This window comes from Ranitomeya variabilis, chromosome 4 (assembly GCF_051348905.1).
Source record: "Ranitomeya variabilis isolate aRanVar5 chromosome 4, aRanVar5.hap1, whole genome shotgun sequence".
Classification (NCBI taxonomy): Eukaryota; Metazoa; Chordata; class Amphibia; order Anura; family Dendrobatidae; genus Ranitomeya; species Ranitomeya variabilis.
In genome coordinates, this window is record NC_135235.1 from 247,722,160 (window position 1) to 247,738,600 (window position 16,441).

The window sequence follows — 16,441 nt, forward strand, 5'->3', positions numbered from 1 at the left end:
CGAATAAGTGACACCACGGAGAAGGGATCCGTGACACCCCACTTTTCAGTTTTTGAATTTCCAAAAAAAATGTAAAATAACCAATAAATTTCGTTCAACTTCACAATTGTGTTCCACTTGTTGTTGATTCTTCCCCAAAAATTTACATTTGGTATCTTTTATGTTTGAAGCATGATATGTGGGAAAAGGTTGAAAAGTTCCAGGGGGCCGAATACTTTCGCAAGGCACTGTATTTGTGATTTTGTGTCCCTTACCTCCAGGATACCTCTACATTTGCCTCTGCTCTCCCTATTTTCTTACAGGAATTATCTTTTTGCTTGAGGGGCTTAACCCCTTACTGACCTCGGATGGGATAGTACGTCCGAGGTCAGCTCCCCTGCTTTGATGCAGGGCTCCGCGGTGAGCCCGCATCAAAGCCGGGACATGTCAGCTGTTCAAAACAGCTGACATTTGCCCGCAATAGCGGCGGGTGAAATCGCGATTCACCCGCCGCTATTAACTAGTTAAATGCCGCTGTTAAACGCTGACAGCGGCATTTAACTACCGCATCCGGCCGGGCGGCCAGATATGAGCGCATCGCCGACCCCGTCACATGATCGGAGGTCGGCGATGCTTCTCCATTGTAACCATAGAGGTCCTTGAGACCTCTATGGTTACTGATCGCCGGTAGCTGTGAGCGCCACCCTGTGGTCGGCGCTCACAGCACACCTGATTTTCTGCTGCATAGCAGCGAACAGCAGATCGCTGCTATGTAGCAGAGGCGATCGTGCTGTGCCTGCTTCTAGCCTCCCATGGAGGCTATTGAAGCATGGCAAAAGTTAAAAAAAATAAAAAAAAAATGTGAAAAAAAAAATAAAAAAAAATTAAAGTTTAAATCACCCCCCTTTCGCCCCAATCAAAATAAATCAATAAAAAAAAAATCAAACCTACACATATTTGGTATCGCCACGTTCAGAATCGCCCGATCTATCAATAAAAAAAAAAAAGCATTAACCTGATCGCTAAACGGCGTAACGAGAAAAGAAATCGAAACGCCATAATTACATTTTTTTGGTCGCCGCGACATTACATTAAAATGCAATAACGGGCGATCTGCACAGAATAGGAATCATTAAAAACGCCAGCTCGGCACGCAAAAAATAAGCCCTCAACCGACCCCAGATCATGAAAAATGGAGACTCTACGAGTATCGGAAAATGGCGCAATTTTTTTTTTTTTTAGCAAAGTTTGGAATTTTTTTTCACCACTTAGGTAAAAAATAACCTAGTCATGTTAGGTGTCTATGAACTCGTAGGTCAGTTTTAGCATTTAGTGAACCTAGCAAAAAAGCCAAGCAAAAAACAAGTGTGGGATTGCACTTTTTTTGCAGTTTCACCGCACTTGGAATTTTTTTCCCGTTTTCTAGTACACGACATGGTAAAACCAATGATGTCGTTCAAAAGTACAACTCGTCCCGCAAAAAATAAGCCCTCACATGGCCAAATTGACGGAAAAATAAAAAAGTTATGGCTCTGGGAAGGAGGGGAGTGAAAAACGAACACGGAAAAACGAAAAATCCCAAGGTCATGAAGGGGTTAGTGGCTAAGGATTTTATCATGCTCTTGTATTGTTAAGTCCAGGATATATGAGCTGTATTGATAGACTGAGTTTGTATAGTGCGCAATATTTCAGCACACCCCGGTGCACATGGTGGAGGAGTCTGGTGGTCCTTACATGGCCCCCAGTTGTTACTCGCCCTTCGCCTGTCTGACTTTTTTGCTGTTTTTAAATGCATTTCTTGTCTTGCTTGTTATTTTGAACTTCAATAAATTTCATTTTTGTTTATTAATGGTGATCCTTACCTCCTACACATTTCTTTCTCTTCACTCCATTTCCACCTTTGTGTGGCCAGTGATCCTGTATATTTACGTCTTAGTAGTGCCCTCAGTTTGTTTCTATTTACCCTGAAAGGCACGGGCACTGCTGCGACCTGAAAGGGACGGGCGACCTGAAAGGGACGGGCGCCGCTGCAACCTGAAAGGGATGGGTGCCGCGGCGACCTGAAAGGGATGGGTTCCGCTGCGACCTGAAAGGGAAGGGTGCCGCTGTCATCTGATATATATATTTATTTATTTTTTCACATTTTTTTTTTCACATTTATTTGAATTGGGATTGGCAACCCTGGTCTGTGCACCATTACTATTTAAGGAGTGACGTGTTATTCTTTTGGAACTTATTGCTGTCATCTGAAAGAAACAGGCGCCGCTGCGACCTGAAAGGCACGGGCGCCGCTGCGACCTGAAAGGCACGGGCGCCGCTGCGACCTGAAAGGCACGGGCGGCACTGCGACCTGAAAGGCACGGACGCCTCTGCGACCTGAAAGGCACGGGCGCTGCTGCGACCTGAAAGGGATGGTTGCTGCTGCGACCTAAAAGGGAAGGGTGCCGCTGCGACCTGAAAGGGAAGGGTGCCGCTGTCACCTGAAAGGCACGGGCGCCTCTGTGACCTGAAAGGCACGGGCGCCTCTGCGACCTGAAAGGCACGGGCACCGCTGCGACCTGAGAGGCAGGGGCGCCGCTGCGACCTGAGAGGCAGGGGAGCCGCTGCGACCATGAGAGGCACGGGCGCCCCTGCGACCTGAGAGGCACGGGCGCCGCTGTGACCTGGAGGTGAAGTTGTGTCAATAGATGCTGAATGCCTGCAGCTGGCGCTGACTCTTGTTCTCTTGCAGCCATGTTGCCCGGATTGACTATACCATGTCCCCGAGGAGACGCTGTGGACAGATGAGATCTCCATATTCACATCCGGCACTGTGGAGTAGTTGCTGACTTGGAGCTTCTCATTCACAATGGATTCCAAGCAAGAAAGTCCTCACATGTGGCCCCCCGCAGAGGACCAGACCTCCAACACAGCCCAGGTAACCCTCAGCCTCCTTCCCACCTGATTATTCTCTGAGACTGGTGGAACAAATAATCCCAAATACTTGGAGCAGAAACACCTACTAACATGGGATAGTCACAGACCTAGCCCCTCGTGCGGGAGTTGAGTCCTAGAATAACGGTAAAGAAAGCCCCCTAATAACTTAGTTCTTGTATATTACAGCTGTTTCCCTTTCCTCAGCCTCCATATTTGCTCGTAGTTGTTCACTGAAATCCTTTTTAACCATTACCTTACACTGCAGTGTCCCGCTCCTTCATTTTCTGCCTGCAGGTGCACTTTGTTCCAGACGGGGGAGCTGTGGCGCAGATTGTGTATAGTGATGACCAGGACCGACCCCCGCAGCAGGTGGTCTACACAGCCGACGGATCCTCATTCACTTCAGTGGATGCCTCAGAACACACCCTGGTGTATATTCATCCCGTGGATGGGTCACAGGTATGTGGTGTAACCATAAAAAATGGGCCAAGCGCTACCACCCTGGCCGAGCTCGATGGGCTCCTTGTTTTATCAAGCTGAATCATGGAAAACACCGTTTCTGTACATGAGCTCCAGGAGGCGTCCATTGTGTAGACGTCATCCTGCCAGACGTTATATTGGGCCTCTCTGGTTAGGAGGGAAGCCGCTGTTCAGGAATCTGCCACATTAATGTAATGAGACCTTACATTACGGCCTATTTCACACATCGGTTTTTACCCGTTGGGCACAATCCGTCTAATTTTGAAAAAAAATGATCCGTTGCTAATTGTGAAAAACTATGAGATCGGATGAAACGATGTACGATCACTGAGATCTGGGGATCGGATGAGACGAGTGTGCGATCACTGAGGTCGGATGAGACGAGTGTACGATCACTGAGGTCTGGGGATCGGATCAGATGAGTGTACGCTCAATGAGGTCTGGGGATCAGATGAGACGAGTGTACGATCACTGAGATCGGATGAGACGAGTGTACGATCACTGGGATCCAACGAGACGAGTGTACGATCACTGAGGTCGGATGAGATGAGTGTACGATCACTGGGATCCAATGAGACGAGTGTACGATCTCTGAGATCGGATGAGACGAGTGTACGATCTCTGAGATCGGATGAGACGAGTGTACGATCACTGAGATCTGGGGATTGGATGAGACGAGTGTGCAATCACTGAGGTCGGATGAGACGAGTGTACGATCCCTGAGATCTGGGGATCGGATGAGACGAGTGTACGATCACTGAGGTCGGATGAGATGAGTGTACGATCACTGAGGTCGGATGAGACGAGTGTACGATCACTGTGGTCTGGGGATCGGATGAGATGAGTGTACGATCACTGAGGTCTGGGGATCGGATGAGACGAGTGTACGATCACTGAGGTCTGGGGATCGGATGAGACGAGTGTACGATCACTGAGGTCTGGGGATCGGATGAGACGAGTGTACGATCACTGAGGTCTGGGGATTGGATGAGACGAGTGTACGATCACTGAGGTCTGGGGATCGAATGAGACGAGTGTACGATCACTGAGGTCTGGGGATCGGATGAGACGAGTGTACGATCACTGAGATCTGGGGATCGGATGAGACGAGTGTACGATCACTGAGGTCTGGGGATCGGATGAGACGAGTGTACGATCACTGAGGTCTGGGGATCGGATGAGACGAGTGTACGATCACTGAGATCTGAGGATCGGATGAGACGAGTGTACGATCACTGTGGTCTGGGGATCGGATGAGATGAGTGTACGATCACTGAGGTCTGGGGATCGGATGAGACGAGTGTACGATCACTGAGATCTGGGGATCGGATGAGACGAGTGTACGATCACTGAGGTCTGGGGATCGGATGAGACGAGTGTACGATCACTGAGATCTGAGGATCGGATGAGACGAGTGTACGATCACTGTGGTCTGGGGATCGGATGAGATGAGTGTACGATCACTGAGATCTGGGGATCGGATGAGATGAGTGTACGATCACTGAGATCGGAGTATATAGTGTCTCCTTGTGGGACCAGTACATATTGAGAAAAAAAATGAAATATAAAAAATGCTAAATCCATTTTAATAATTGGTTTATTTGTAAAAGAAAAAAAAAAAAGAAAAAAGAAAAACCCTGCAAAAACCTTACTTATTTGGTGTCGTCTACTTAACGACCCTTCCTATAAAACTGTTTCATTATTTCTCTGTTGGCAAACACTGCAAAAAAAAATAAAACTGAGCAAAAAGTTTCCTGTTCGCCAGAATGGTCCCTAAAAAAGTGCAAGTGGGTACACGGAAGTCTGATCTGGCTCTGGACACAGAAAGTGGGAAAGTTCTAACTGTAATGGCTATAGTTACCGTTCTCGGAATGATGACCTCCCTCCAAAAAATAATGACTGACAGGTGACAGATATTTGTGTTCTCATTTTTAGGCGCTGTTTTCAGACCAGCCCCAGGTTGCCTACGTCCAGCAAGATGCCACCACCCAGCAGGTAACGAGACGTCCCTGCCCGGTCGCACCCGCCATTTGTGTCCCTGGTGGTGGCTGCACAGTGTGCACAGCGCTGTGTATTCACCTCCTGCTTTATTTTCCAGGTCACGGTATTGCTGCCCGCGTCGCAGAGTATGAACGCTGCCAACCTCGCCGTGCTCAGCAGTGTCCCCGAATCTGTCCAGGCCATGGCATTGGAGGCCGTGCCACAGGTAAGGAGTGGCATATGACGGATCAGTGAGGGTCCTGGTGAGAGCCCCTCTACCCCAAATATTAGGACAATTGTCCTGACTGCACCTGCGCTAAGGCTGGGGTGGGTCTGATGGACCCCACTGACATTATCTGGTGCCCCTAGCTGTGGACGTGATGTGTGACTTTACCCTGTCTCATGGACGCCCCACTGTGCGGCTTATGTGGAAGCATTAGAGGAGATGACAGACTGGATCTTGTTTTCCTTTCCGTATATTTTTTGCTTTTCCACCACTTGAGAGGAAGGAAATATTCCCAAATCTTCCCCAACATGTGTAAGAGCATGTGCGTCTCCCGGGCATGACGTGAGGGTTAGGGATGACGGCATTGATCTGCTGCAGACTGTGTCTTTCCAATGTGCAGCCATCGCTCTCCGTACACCAGAGCGGCCTGCCTCCTGTGGACGGTGTGGAGGGTGCGGCAGACATGGCCACGCTGCAGAGCTCCAGCGCTGATTCTCAAGCAAAGGACGATGATGATGAGGATGAGGACGATGACGACGACGATGATGATGATGACGAGGAAGACGAAGATGAAGGCGAGGACTCTGATGTAGATGAGTGGGATCCAGATCCTCCTCGACCCTTTGATCCCAATGATCTGTGTGAGTGATGACTTATTTTTTTTTCTCTGGTGTTTCCTGGTTGGTTTAGTTCACTTTTGTCACCCAGCAGAAGGAGGTCATATTGTACCCACCACAGTCCATCTATAAGAAGGCAGCAGGGGAGTGCGTGCCTGGGGCGCAGTGAGGGAGTGATGGGCGCGCGGGGAGTGAGTGATGGGCACGCCGGGAGTGAGTGATGGGCACACTGGGAGTGAGAAATGGGTGCGCGGGGAGTGCGTGCCGGATGCGCGGGGAGTGAGTGATGGGCACGCGGGGAGTGATTGATGGGCACGCAGTAAGGGAGTGAATGGCGCGCGGGGAGTGATTGATGGGCGGGTGGGGAGTGATTGATGGGCGTGCGGGGAGTGAGTGCTGGGTGCGCTGGGGAGTGCATGATGGGTGCGCAGTGAGGGAGTGATGGGCGCGCAGTGAGGGAGTGATGGGCGGCCGGGGAGTGAGTGATGGGCGCTTGGGGAGTGAGTGATGGGCACGCCGGGAGTGAGTGATGGGCACGTGGGGAGTGAGTGATGGGCGAGCAGGGAGTGAGTGATGGGCGCGCGGGGAGGGAGTGATGGGCGCGCAGGGAGTGCGGGGCCATGGACAGAGCCTGTAACCTGCCCTTTCCCTGTGTTTGTGACGTATCTGGGGCACAACATTTTGTAACTTGTTTTTTCGTGTCTTGCAGGGTGTGAGGAGTGTAACAACGCCCATCCCTCCGTGTGCCCTAAACATGGAGCCCTCCATCCCATTCCCAACCGCCCCGTCCTAACCCGAGCTCGCGCCAGCCTGCCTCTGGTCCTGTACATCGACCGCTTCCTTGGCGGGGTTTACTCCAAACGCCGTATTCCCAAGCGCACACAGTTCGGGCCTCTGGAGGGTCCTCTAGTCAAAAAGTCAGAGCTGAAGGATCACTACATCCATCTGAAGGTTTGTGATTGTTAGGATTATGTTGTGAGACCGAGGGGGGGGGATGTGTAAAGTAGAAAGTGGGGAGCGCGGTGTAAAGCCGGGGTGTGTAGTCGGTAAACTAAACCTCTGACCCCACAGCGCTGGTCACTACTGAGCATGTGCAGAAAGTGCAGCACAGATTCATCGCCACTAACAGCCGAGATCCTGAGATCAGGAACAGAACCGACATTTATAGGACATTTTATAACTTTCCCAAATTCATATGAAAACATTTACAGCACATCCTGCACTGAACTACTGAACCCAGTGTGTTACAGATGATGGGAGTTGTTACGTTTTATTCTGACTCCACAGCCCTGTGTATAGCCCCTCATCTTCTCTGTATATCTCACAGGAGGGGCTGCATGCTGTAAATGGAAATCCGGGGAACCTGTCAGTAGCCCCCAAACCACTGCCAGCTTGTTCTGTAGAGCGGTGATTGGGTGGTATTGATGCCCGGCACATGCACCTCACTACAACACTCATGTGCCAGATCCTGCCATGTATCTAAGCCTGTGTGACGCTTCAGCGGAGTGGGACCGCCTCTCCACAACTCTTCAGCAGAGAGGGACCGCCCCCATGGCTCTTCAGCGGAGCAGTGGGACCGCCCCCATGGCTCTTCAGCGGAGCAGTGGGACCGCCCCCGTGGCTCTTCAGCGGAGCAGTGGGACCGCCCCCGGTGACTCTAGAGCAGAGCAGTGGGACTGCCCCCCGTGGCTCTTCAGCAGAGCCGGACTGCCCCCCCGTGACTCTTCAGCAGAGCCGGGCTGCCCCCATGACTCTTCAGAGGTCCTTAGAATATAATGCACACTGCTTTTTACATCAGATCCGTCACATTATTGACCCCAGCAATGCCTCACAGAGCCTGTAGTGTTATTGCCGGTCCATCACTCCTACCAGCACCATTTGCACAGGTAAAAATGCCGAGATCTGCACCGAGTCTCCAGCACAGACGGGAACAGTCCGTGTAGTCTCGCTGGGATTCACAAGGGCATCATCACCTCTCTGACTGACAGGTTTAAGGTCCGAATCCTCCTGCCATTCTCCCATCTAATGCTGACCCTTCCTAGCAGCAGTGTACAGTGTGGCAGCCCCCCAGAGTGGTGCATGGGGGGTGTTAGGAATCCCACCGCGCTGCCACCAATATGCCACAAATCCCACTGGATATGTCAGGGATCCCACCAATCTGTCACGGTTCACCGGGAAAATACCTTTATCGTCCCCACCACTCATACCAATTTGTCACGAACCGGGGTTGTTTGGTTGCCCCTGGTTCCTTTCTGAAGGGGATTTATCTATATCCCACTTCCCTATTCCGGTTTGGAACTTGCAGCTCTCTGGCGCCCACTTACCCTCAGGTCAGTCAGGGTACTGCACCTAGGATAATTAGTTGCCAGAAAGGCTTCTGGCTATGTACTGGCTGTTGGGCACGCTGCAGCGAGGGTAATATAACTACTCCCACTCATTTATCAACGCCGCCGTCGCTACACGACTCCCAATTGCACAGGACAAATTCTGCTGCCACCAGCTCTGATTTTCCAAGTATTAACGGGTCAACCCAAATCAGTAGCATAATACACCTTAGAGGACGCGACAGTTCGTTATACAGCAGGGAGAGACAAGCTAGTAGTTTTATATTTTACTCCAGAAAAAGGTAGGCAGTGTTTACAAAGTATAAAAAGATATTATAAAGGAGACAAATAATATGTACAATATAATTACAAATAAAAAGGGATTAAAATTGAAAAGAACACTTACAGGTCGTTATGTCATTACATCATCATGGCTGGCTGTGTGCTGGGGGGAAGGGTGAGCATATATCCAGATGCATAGCACCCCTGTGTATAGCAGCTAGACCCCGGACAAAAGACACTGAAGACTTCTGCTTCACACAGTTATTTCCTAGCCTAAAAGCAAAGCCCTCCCCCTGTGGTGACCTCACTGAGAGGCTGAAACCTCCCCTTTACTTAGTTTTCATAATTCTATCTTCCATAGGAACTTCGTAAAAGATAGACATGATGATAAGAATGTGCCCCACATCATGGGGATTCTTTTAAGTGTAAACCCGGAGTAATTACATGATCCGCTTACGAAGAAATCCACTCTTTGCACTCGTTGCGTTTAGCTGCTATCGGTTTCAGTGACTGATAGATCTATCAATTGGCATCCGGAATATATAATTCTTATATCTCTAGCCCGGATCGGTGTCCCTATATATGACTTTATAGAACAATAGAAGCTCATGCAGTTTGGAAGTGGCTATACCAGTTTTGGCTGGTGTTATGCGGGAGGAGAGAATGAGTAGTTTTAGGGAGACTGGTCTGCCTGCAGCATAGAACCATAAAAATTCTTGTGGGAAGAGGGAAGAAAGAGTGGCTTAGAATTCACACACACAGGCAGAGTAGGAAGAGGGGGGGTCGGACAGGCCCACAGCGTGAGTCTGAAAAGACATGAAACTGTTAGGTAGATACTCAAACATGGCATATTCACATTATTGTGACACCTCCCCCTTTTGGATTGTGCTACAGAGGCAGAACCTCTCGGTACTCTATGCACACCTCAGCAGGTTCGCCCCGGTGGAACATCCCATGTCCATTGCCATGCTCCCTGCCCGTTTTGTGCTTGACTGTAAAGTCGTACTGCTGGAGGGCAAGGCAAGGCTCCAGCGTAGCAACCTTCCGTTGGTTCCACACATGGCTTGTAGCCAGCACAGAGGGTTGTGGTCCGTCAGCACAGTGAAGGTGTGACAGTACAGGGAGGGCTGCAAACATTGCAGGGCCAAGACTATGGTCAGGCACTCCTTCTCGATGGTGGAATAGGCCACTTCCTTCGGCAGAAGCTTCCGGCACAGGTACAACACGGGGTGCTCCTGGTTCCCTGAGTCGACCTGGCTGATCACAGCTCCGAGGCCACACTCACTGTCAGTCTGCACCAGGAACGGTTCACCTGCGTTTTCAACACCTGGAAGGCCCCCTCACAGCCGCCAGTCCAATCGACTACTTGGGGCTATTTGGGGTAGCTTCTTCCTGGTGAGGTCAGTCAAGGGTTTTGCCAGACTACTATAGTTCTGTACGAAGCGTCTATAGTACCCTGCAGTGCCCAGGAAGGACATCACCTGTTTCTTGGTCCTGGGGGTGGGCCAGGAAACTCTGGCTTTATGGATTTCTCGCCTACCCGGTGCCCCAGGTAGTGGACCTCTCTCATGCCCATATGTCACTTTCCCGGCTTGATGGTAAGACCGGCTTGGTGAATTCGCCTGAGCACCTCCTGGAGATGCTGCAGGTGTTCATCCCAGAAGGAACTGAAGATGGCAATGTCATCCAGGTACGCCACCGCCTACTTCTCCAGTCCCTGAAGCAAGTGGTTGACTATCCGCTGGAAAGTGGCAGGGGCATTCTTCATGCCGAAGGGCATGACTGTGGACTCGTACAGTTCGAAGGGTGTGATAAAGCCGGACTTCTCCCTCGCCTTGGGGCTCAGGGGAATCTGCCAGTATCCTCTACTCAGATCCATTATGGTCAGATATTTGGAGCCAGCTAACCGCTCAAGCAGCTCCTCGATGTGCGGCATTGGGTGCGCGTCAGGGGCTGTGATGGCGTTGAGCCCCCTGTTGTCCATGCAGAACTGGGTGGTCCGATCCTTTGGCACGAGAACTACATGTGAGGCCCACACGCTCTTTGACCGTTGAATCACCCCAGCTGTAACATCTCCTGGCGCATAACCTGCTGCACCTCTTCGGAGATCCGATAGGGTGTTCGCCTTAGTGGGGCATGATTCCCGGTGTCCACCTCGTGGACCGCTAACTCTGTCCTTCCAGGTCGGTTGGAGAACAAGGGTTCCAGTGTGATCTGCAACGGCGACCGCTGGGGTTCGGTTAGCACAGCGTTTACCTCCACGTCCTCGATGAACCCATCAGCCTTGGCTTGGGCCAGCATGTCCAGGAGAGGGTCTTCCTCCCTGTCTTCGGGCAGGCTACAGACCGTAGGACGCAAGCTTAACTTTCGTGATGAGCCTTTATCATGTTGACGTGAAAGGCCTTTCGCCTACCCGGAGTGTGGTCAAGCGTGACCACGTAGGTGACCGGGTTGAGCTGTTGGTGGATGACGTACGGGCCTTCCCAGGCTGCCTGAAGCTTATCCTTTGGTACGGTGACCAGCACCCACACCTTTTGACCCACCTGGTAGGTCCGCTTCCGGGCATTCTGGTCGTACAAGTGCTTCTGATGAGCCTGAGCCTGCGTCATGTTGTCATGCACCAACTGCGTCAAGGTCTGCATTTTGTCATGGAAGCGTATGACATACTCCAGTATGGACACATCAGAAAGGTTAGGCTCCTCTTCCCAGGATTTCCTTATCAACGCAAGGGGTCCCCGGACTCGCCTGCCGTACAGGAGCTCGAAGGGGGAGAACCCCGTCGAGGCCTGCGGAACCTCTCGGTAAGAGAATAGCAGGTGTGAGAGGTACCGCTCCCAGTCGCATCCTTGGGTCTCAACCAGCATACGTAGCATCTGTTTAAGGGTACCGTTGAAGCAATCACACAAGCCATTGGTCTGTGGGTGATACGCACTCGATACCAGACACTTCACCTGCATTTTCTTACAGAGAGCGTCCATCAGGCGAGACATGAATTGGGTCCCTTGATCGGTAAGCATCTCCCTGGGAAATCCTACCCGTGAAAAGATAGCCAACAGGGCATCCGCCACCTTATCCACCCTAGTTGAGGACAGAGCCACTGCCTCTGGGTACTGGGTAGCGTAGTCTATCACAGTAAGGATGTATTGCTTTCCAGAGCTGCTGTGGACGGCCAGCTGGCCCATAATGTCCACCTCGATCCTCCTCTATCACTGTCAAAGAGATCAGGGGAGCCTTAAGAGCAGGCCCCGCCGTCCCCACTCTTTGGCAGGTGATACAGGAGAGGCAGTACTTTGACACATGTCCCCATCTTGGGCCAATAGAAGTGTTGAGACAGTCATGCCTTAGTTTTGCTGATCTCCAAGTGTCCAGCGAGCGGGATCTCATGGGCAATCCGCAACAACTCACTCTGGAATTGGTACGGGACGACCAGCTGTCTTTTCCTCAGCCACTCCTTTTGGGATTTTCCGGGTACTGTCTTCCGGTACAACCTCCCTCGTTCCCAGAACACCCTCTCCTTATCCGTCACGGAGGTGAGTGCCTCGGCAAGTTGTCTCAAATTCCCCAGGCTCGCTTCTGAGTGCAGAGCAGCCTGGAGCTCCTGGGTAGGTGAAGCTAGAAGTGACGTCAGGGTCCCTTCCCCATGGGATCCCCCTAGGACCTGCTCTGGGTCCATCTCTAGTTCAGTCACGCCTGTGACTGAGGAGGGTCCAGAAGGCAGAACGTTATCTGCGTTCTGGGCACTCTGACTGCAGGTGACAGCAGCTACATAGGCTGTCTCCACGGGGATTTCCACAGAACCATCAGCTGGTTCTGCTATGGGTGTTACCTCCCCATCCACCCCCAACATTCCAGGAGCAGTGCTACTTATGGAGCAGTTACCTTCCTCTGTGGCACTGGTCAGTTGCACGGCATCACCTTCACAAATAGCCAAGAGAATGTATTACATACAATTTAAAACATAACTTTTACTCATACTAATATAAAATAGTTTTATGGATATTAGACATAAAGTGCCAAAAGTGCTCAAAATACCAGTGCTCAATAAAAAATGGTTTTATCTCACCAAATCAGTCGTTTTTTTCTTTCTCTCTTTTTATCAGGAGCACTATTACAGACAGGGGGGGGGGGGGAATTTTGATTACTGTGCTACCCCGGTCGTGCCCCTGTATTGCTCCTGCCCTGACAAGGGCAGTTCCCAAGTCAGGCTAAATAATTGTCCCCACCATGAAATAGATAAATATCCCTACGCGTTTCCTCTCCCATAGGGGAGATTCATCACCTTACCATTAGTCCATACCCAAAAACAGGTGCACTGGACATATAGGAGCCCATTTCCCGATGGAGGGGCTCTTTTTCTAAAAATTGCAGATCCCACAATTTATATTTATACATTCCCCTGATGAATCTCCCCTATGGGAGAGGAAACGCGTAGGGATATTTATCTATTTCATGGTGGGGACAATTATTTAGCCTGACTTGGGAACTGCCCTTGTCAGGGCAGGAGCAATACAGGGGCACGACCGGGGTAGCACAGTAATCAAAATTTCCCCCCCCCCCCCCCCTGTCTGTAATAGTGCTCCTGATAAAAAGAGAGAAAGAAAAAAACGACTGATTTGGTGAGATAAAACCATTTTTTATTGAGCACTGGTATTTTGAGCACTTTTGGCACTTTATGTCTAATATCCATAAAACTATTTTATATTAGTATGAGTAAAAGTTATGTTTTAAATTGTATGTAATACATTCTCTTGGCTATTTGTGATATTTATATCAGAGGATTTGTTTTGGGGTATCTGTACTTGATACACCGCATAGTTTGGCTTGCTTTGGTACGGCATCACCTTCCTCACAGTTCCCATGCATCTCCCCATTTCCCATAGCACCATCGCTTGCTCCTGTTAGGGGTTCCTCAGCCATCCCACCTCACAGAGTGACGTGGTTGAGCACTCCTGCACCTGTGAACACATCATTCTTGGGACACAAATGGTTATCAGGTAAAACATGCACATTTTCATCATTAGCATTATCAGTATTACCCTCGGCATTTTCAGAAAAATCATTATCAAGTACATCATTAACAGGTAAAGCATTGTCATCTAACACATGCAATTTCCCATTGCTATCATTAGCATTCAATCGGGGAAGGGAGTCAGGGACATAGTATGCAACTATTCTCCCCAAATCAGTCCCCAATAAAACCATCAGTGGGCAAGTTATCAGACAGCCCCAGTTACTTCACCCTGCTCCCGGCACCCCAATCTATATATACCCGGGCCATTGGCAGGTGACAGCGGATGCCCCCAATCCCGTTGACACTTAGGGTTTTCCCCGGAATGATCTCTTCAGGGACCGCCAGTTCGGGTTGGATGAGGGTTCGTTCAGCCCCAGTGTCCTTGAAGCCTGTAGCGACATGGCCCCCCACGGTAACGTGCTGCACGTTATCACACACCCTCCCGACCACCCCACCCACCAAAAAAACTGCTGCATTAGGCCCAGGGGTCTTGGCTGGGGGGTTCCTCTGTTTCTCCTGACAGTGGGCGCTGATGTGACCAGTCCACTTGCAGGAAAAACACTGGCGAAGATCGGTGGTAGGTCTGGTGCTGTTGGAAACAGGGACAGGGCCTCTGTTGTGTTGGCTGACAGGGGTACTGACGTTGGTTGCAGGCTTACCCCCTCTCCAGCTGGCGGTGACTGGCTTCCGCACTTCCAATCTACGGTTGGCCTCATAGGCATCGGCAATCTGCGCTGCTTTAGTCAAGTCTTTGGGCTCTCTGTCCATCACAAACTGTCACACCTCAGCTGGGCAAAGATGTAAGAACTGGTCTTTGATCATCAGGTCCCGCAGCTGCTCAAAGGTGGGCTGCTCAAAGGTGGTCAGTGACAGTCCTTGGGTCCACTGGTCAAAGTGGGTCCCGAGTCCATGCGCCACATCGCTATAACTGTCGTGTGTTCCATGTTGGAGGTTCCGGAACTTTCAACAGTAAACCTCAGGAGTTGGTACTTTATCAGAGCCTGCTTGATGACCTCATAGTCCCCATCTTGATCTTGAGGGAGAGCAGCAAATGCCTCCAGAGCTTTGCCTCTTAGCCCTGGGGTCAGGTATCGGGCCCATTGGTCCCCAGGCAGCTGGTACTGTCTGCAGGCTTTCTCAGATGCTCGCAGGAAAGTGTCCAAGTTCCCGTCCTTTTCCATCACAGGAATGTGCTCTGGCCGAGATTAAGGGGTCTGAGCGCTGTTGGGTGTGCCGCTGGACTGGGATGACCTCTGCATCTGGAGTTGGGCTAATTCCAGCTGGTACTCCAGCTCCGCTTGCCGCTCAGCTTTCTCCTGGTATTGCTGGATCAGCTGTAGACGTCAATCACGGTCGTCGGTGGGAAGTTGTTCCAAGGCCGCCAGCAGGTTCGGGTCCAATCCGCCCTGGTTGCTAGTAGGGCCAGAATTCAGTGGTTGGACCTCTGTAGCAGCACCATTTTCGCGTGTGCTGGCTTCGGCGGCCACGGGGCTCTGAGACCGGGCTTGATCTGCTTCAAATTGCACCAGTTCCATGACAATTTGAGCCTTGTTTTGCTTTGGGGGTCTAGGTCGTAGTACGTGCATACTCCAACAAGAGTGTCCTCCTTCTGCTTGGTGTACCAGGATTCTCCTTTTGCTGCCATCATTGCCAAATTTAAGATAGGATAGAAAAAAGAAGAGAAGTGTAGGGGGTAATCGCAAGTACACACTATTGTCTCAGGACTAGGAAACACTGAGCTTGTTCGCCAAAACTTTTTTGCGCCAAATCCTTTCAAGAACTGTGCAAGTTTTTAGTGAGAGGTATGATTGCTCAAACAAGATCACTAATGCTCTATTATTCTACCGCTTTGCCACCAATATGTCAGGAATCTCACCACGCTGCCACCAATATGTCACGAATCCCACTGGATATGTCAGGGATCCCACCGACTTGTCATGGTTCACAGGGAAATACCTTCAAATCGCAGAAAGACAGGAGAGTCTGGGAATATAAACTGATGACGACCTTTGACACTCTAACTGCAGGAATGAATGTGTCACATGGATTTATGTCTTTTTACATTAACTAAGGAACTTGCCCATCAGACCATGTGGGGTCATCACAACAGAGACCCTAATAACAGGACAATAAAACAATCCTTATCTAAGAATTGGCCCAATATTTACGGACGTAACTGTTTATCACCCATGGTAATTCTGCTTCATGTCACCTGGCTTATCCATGGTTTTTTTTCCCCTTTTTTTTTTTTTTTCTATACTATGTTGTGCATAAATATGTGATTCTTCAGAATTTGTTTTAGTCTTTGCCTGATGAAGAGACGTATGTAGTCTCGAAAGCTTGCAATTTGTTACCATCTTTTCAGTTAGCCATTAAAAGGTATCAACCACTGAGGACTCTCAGTTCTAAATATTTTTCTATCTACTGGCTAACACGGTACCAAGATATATTTCTTTCCTTTATCATACCCACCACTCACACCAATTTGTCACGAACCGGGGTTCTTTGGTTGCCCCTGGTTCCTTCTGAAGGGGATTTATTTATATCCCACTTCCCTGTTCCGGTTTGGAACTTGCCGCTCTCTGGCGCCCCCCTTACCCTCAGGTCAGGCAGGGTACTGCACCTA

The 16,441-nt window shown here is 50.3% G+C and overlaps 1 protein-coding gene across 5 annotated transcripts in view; it reads left to right on the forward strand.

Moving 5' to 3' along the window:
• Window positions 1-16,441, forward strand: part of PRDM10 (PR/SET domain 10) — a 119,262-nt gene that overhangs the window by 43,059 nt on the left and 59,762 nt on the right. For all 5 annotated transcript variants that reach the window (XM_077249388.1, XM_077249385.1, XM_077249386.1 and 2 more), the window contains exons 2-7: window positions 2,711-2,896; window positions 3,190-3,354; window positions 5,311-5,370; window positions 5,474-5,581; window positions 5,982-6,222; window positions 6,908-7,149. In XM_077249388.1, the coding sequence (XP_077105503.1) occupies window positions 2,828-2,896; window positions 3,190-3,354; window positions 5,311-5,370; window positions 5,474-5,581; window positions 5,982-6,222; window positions 6,908-7,149 (885 nt within the window). In that variant the 5' untranslated portion in view covers window positions 2,711-2,827. The remainder of the gene's footprint in view (window positions 1-2,710; window positions 2,897-3,189; window positions 3,355-5,310; window positions 5,371-5,473; window positions 5,582-5,981; window positions 6,223-6,907; window positions 7,150-16,441) is intronic.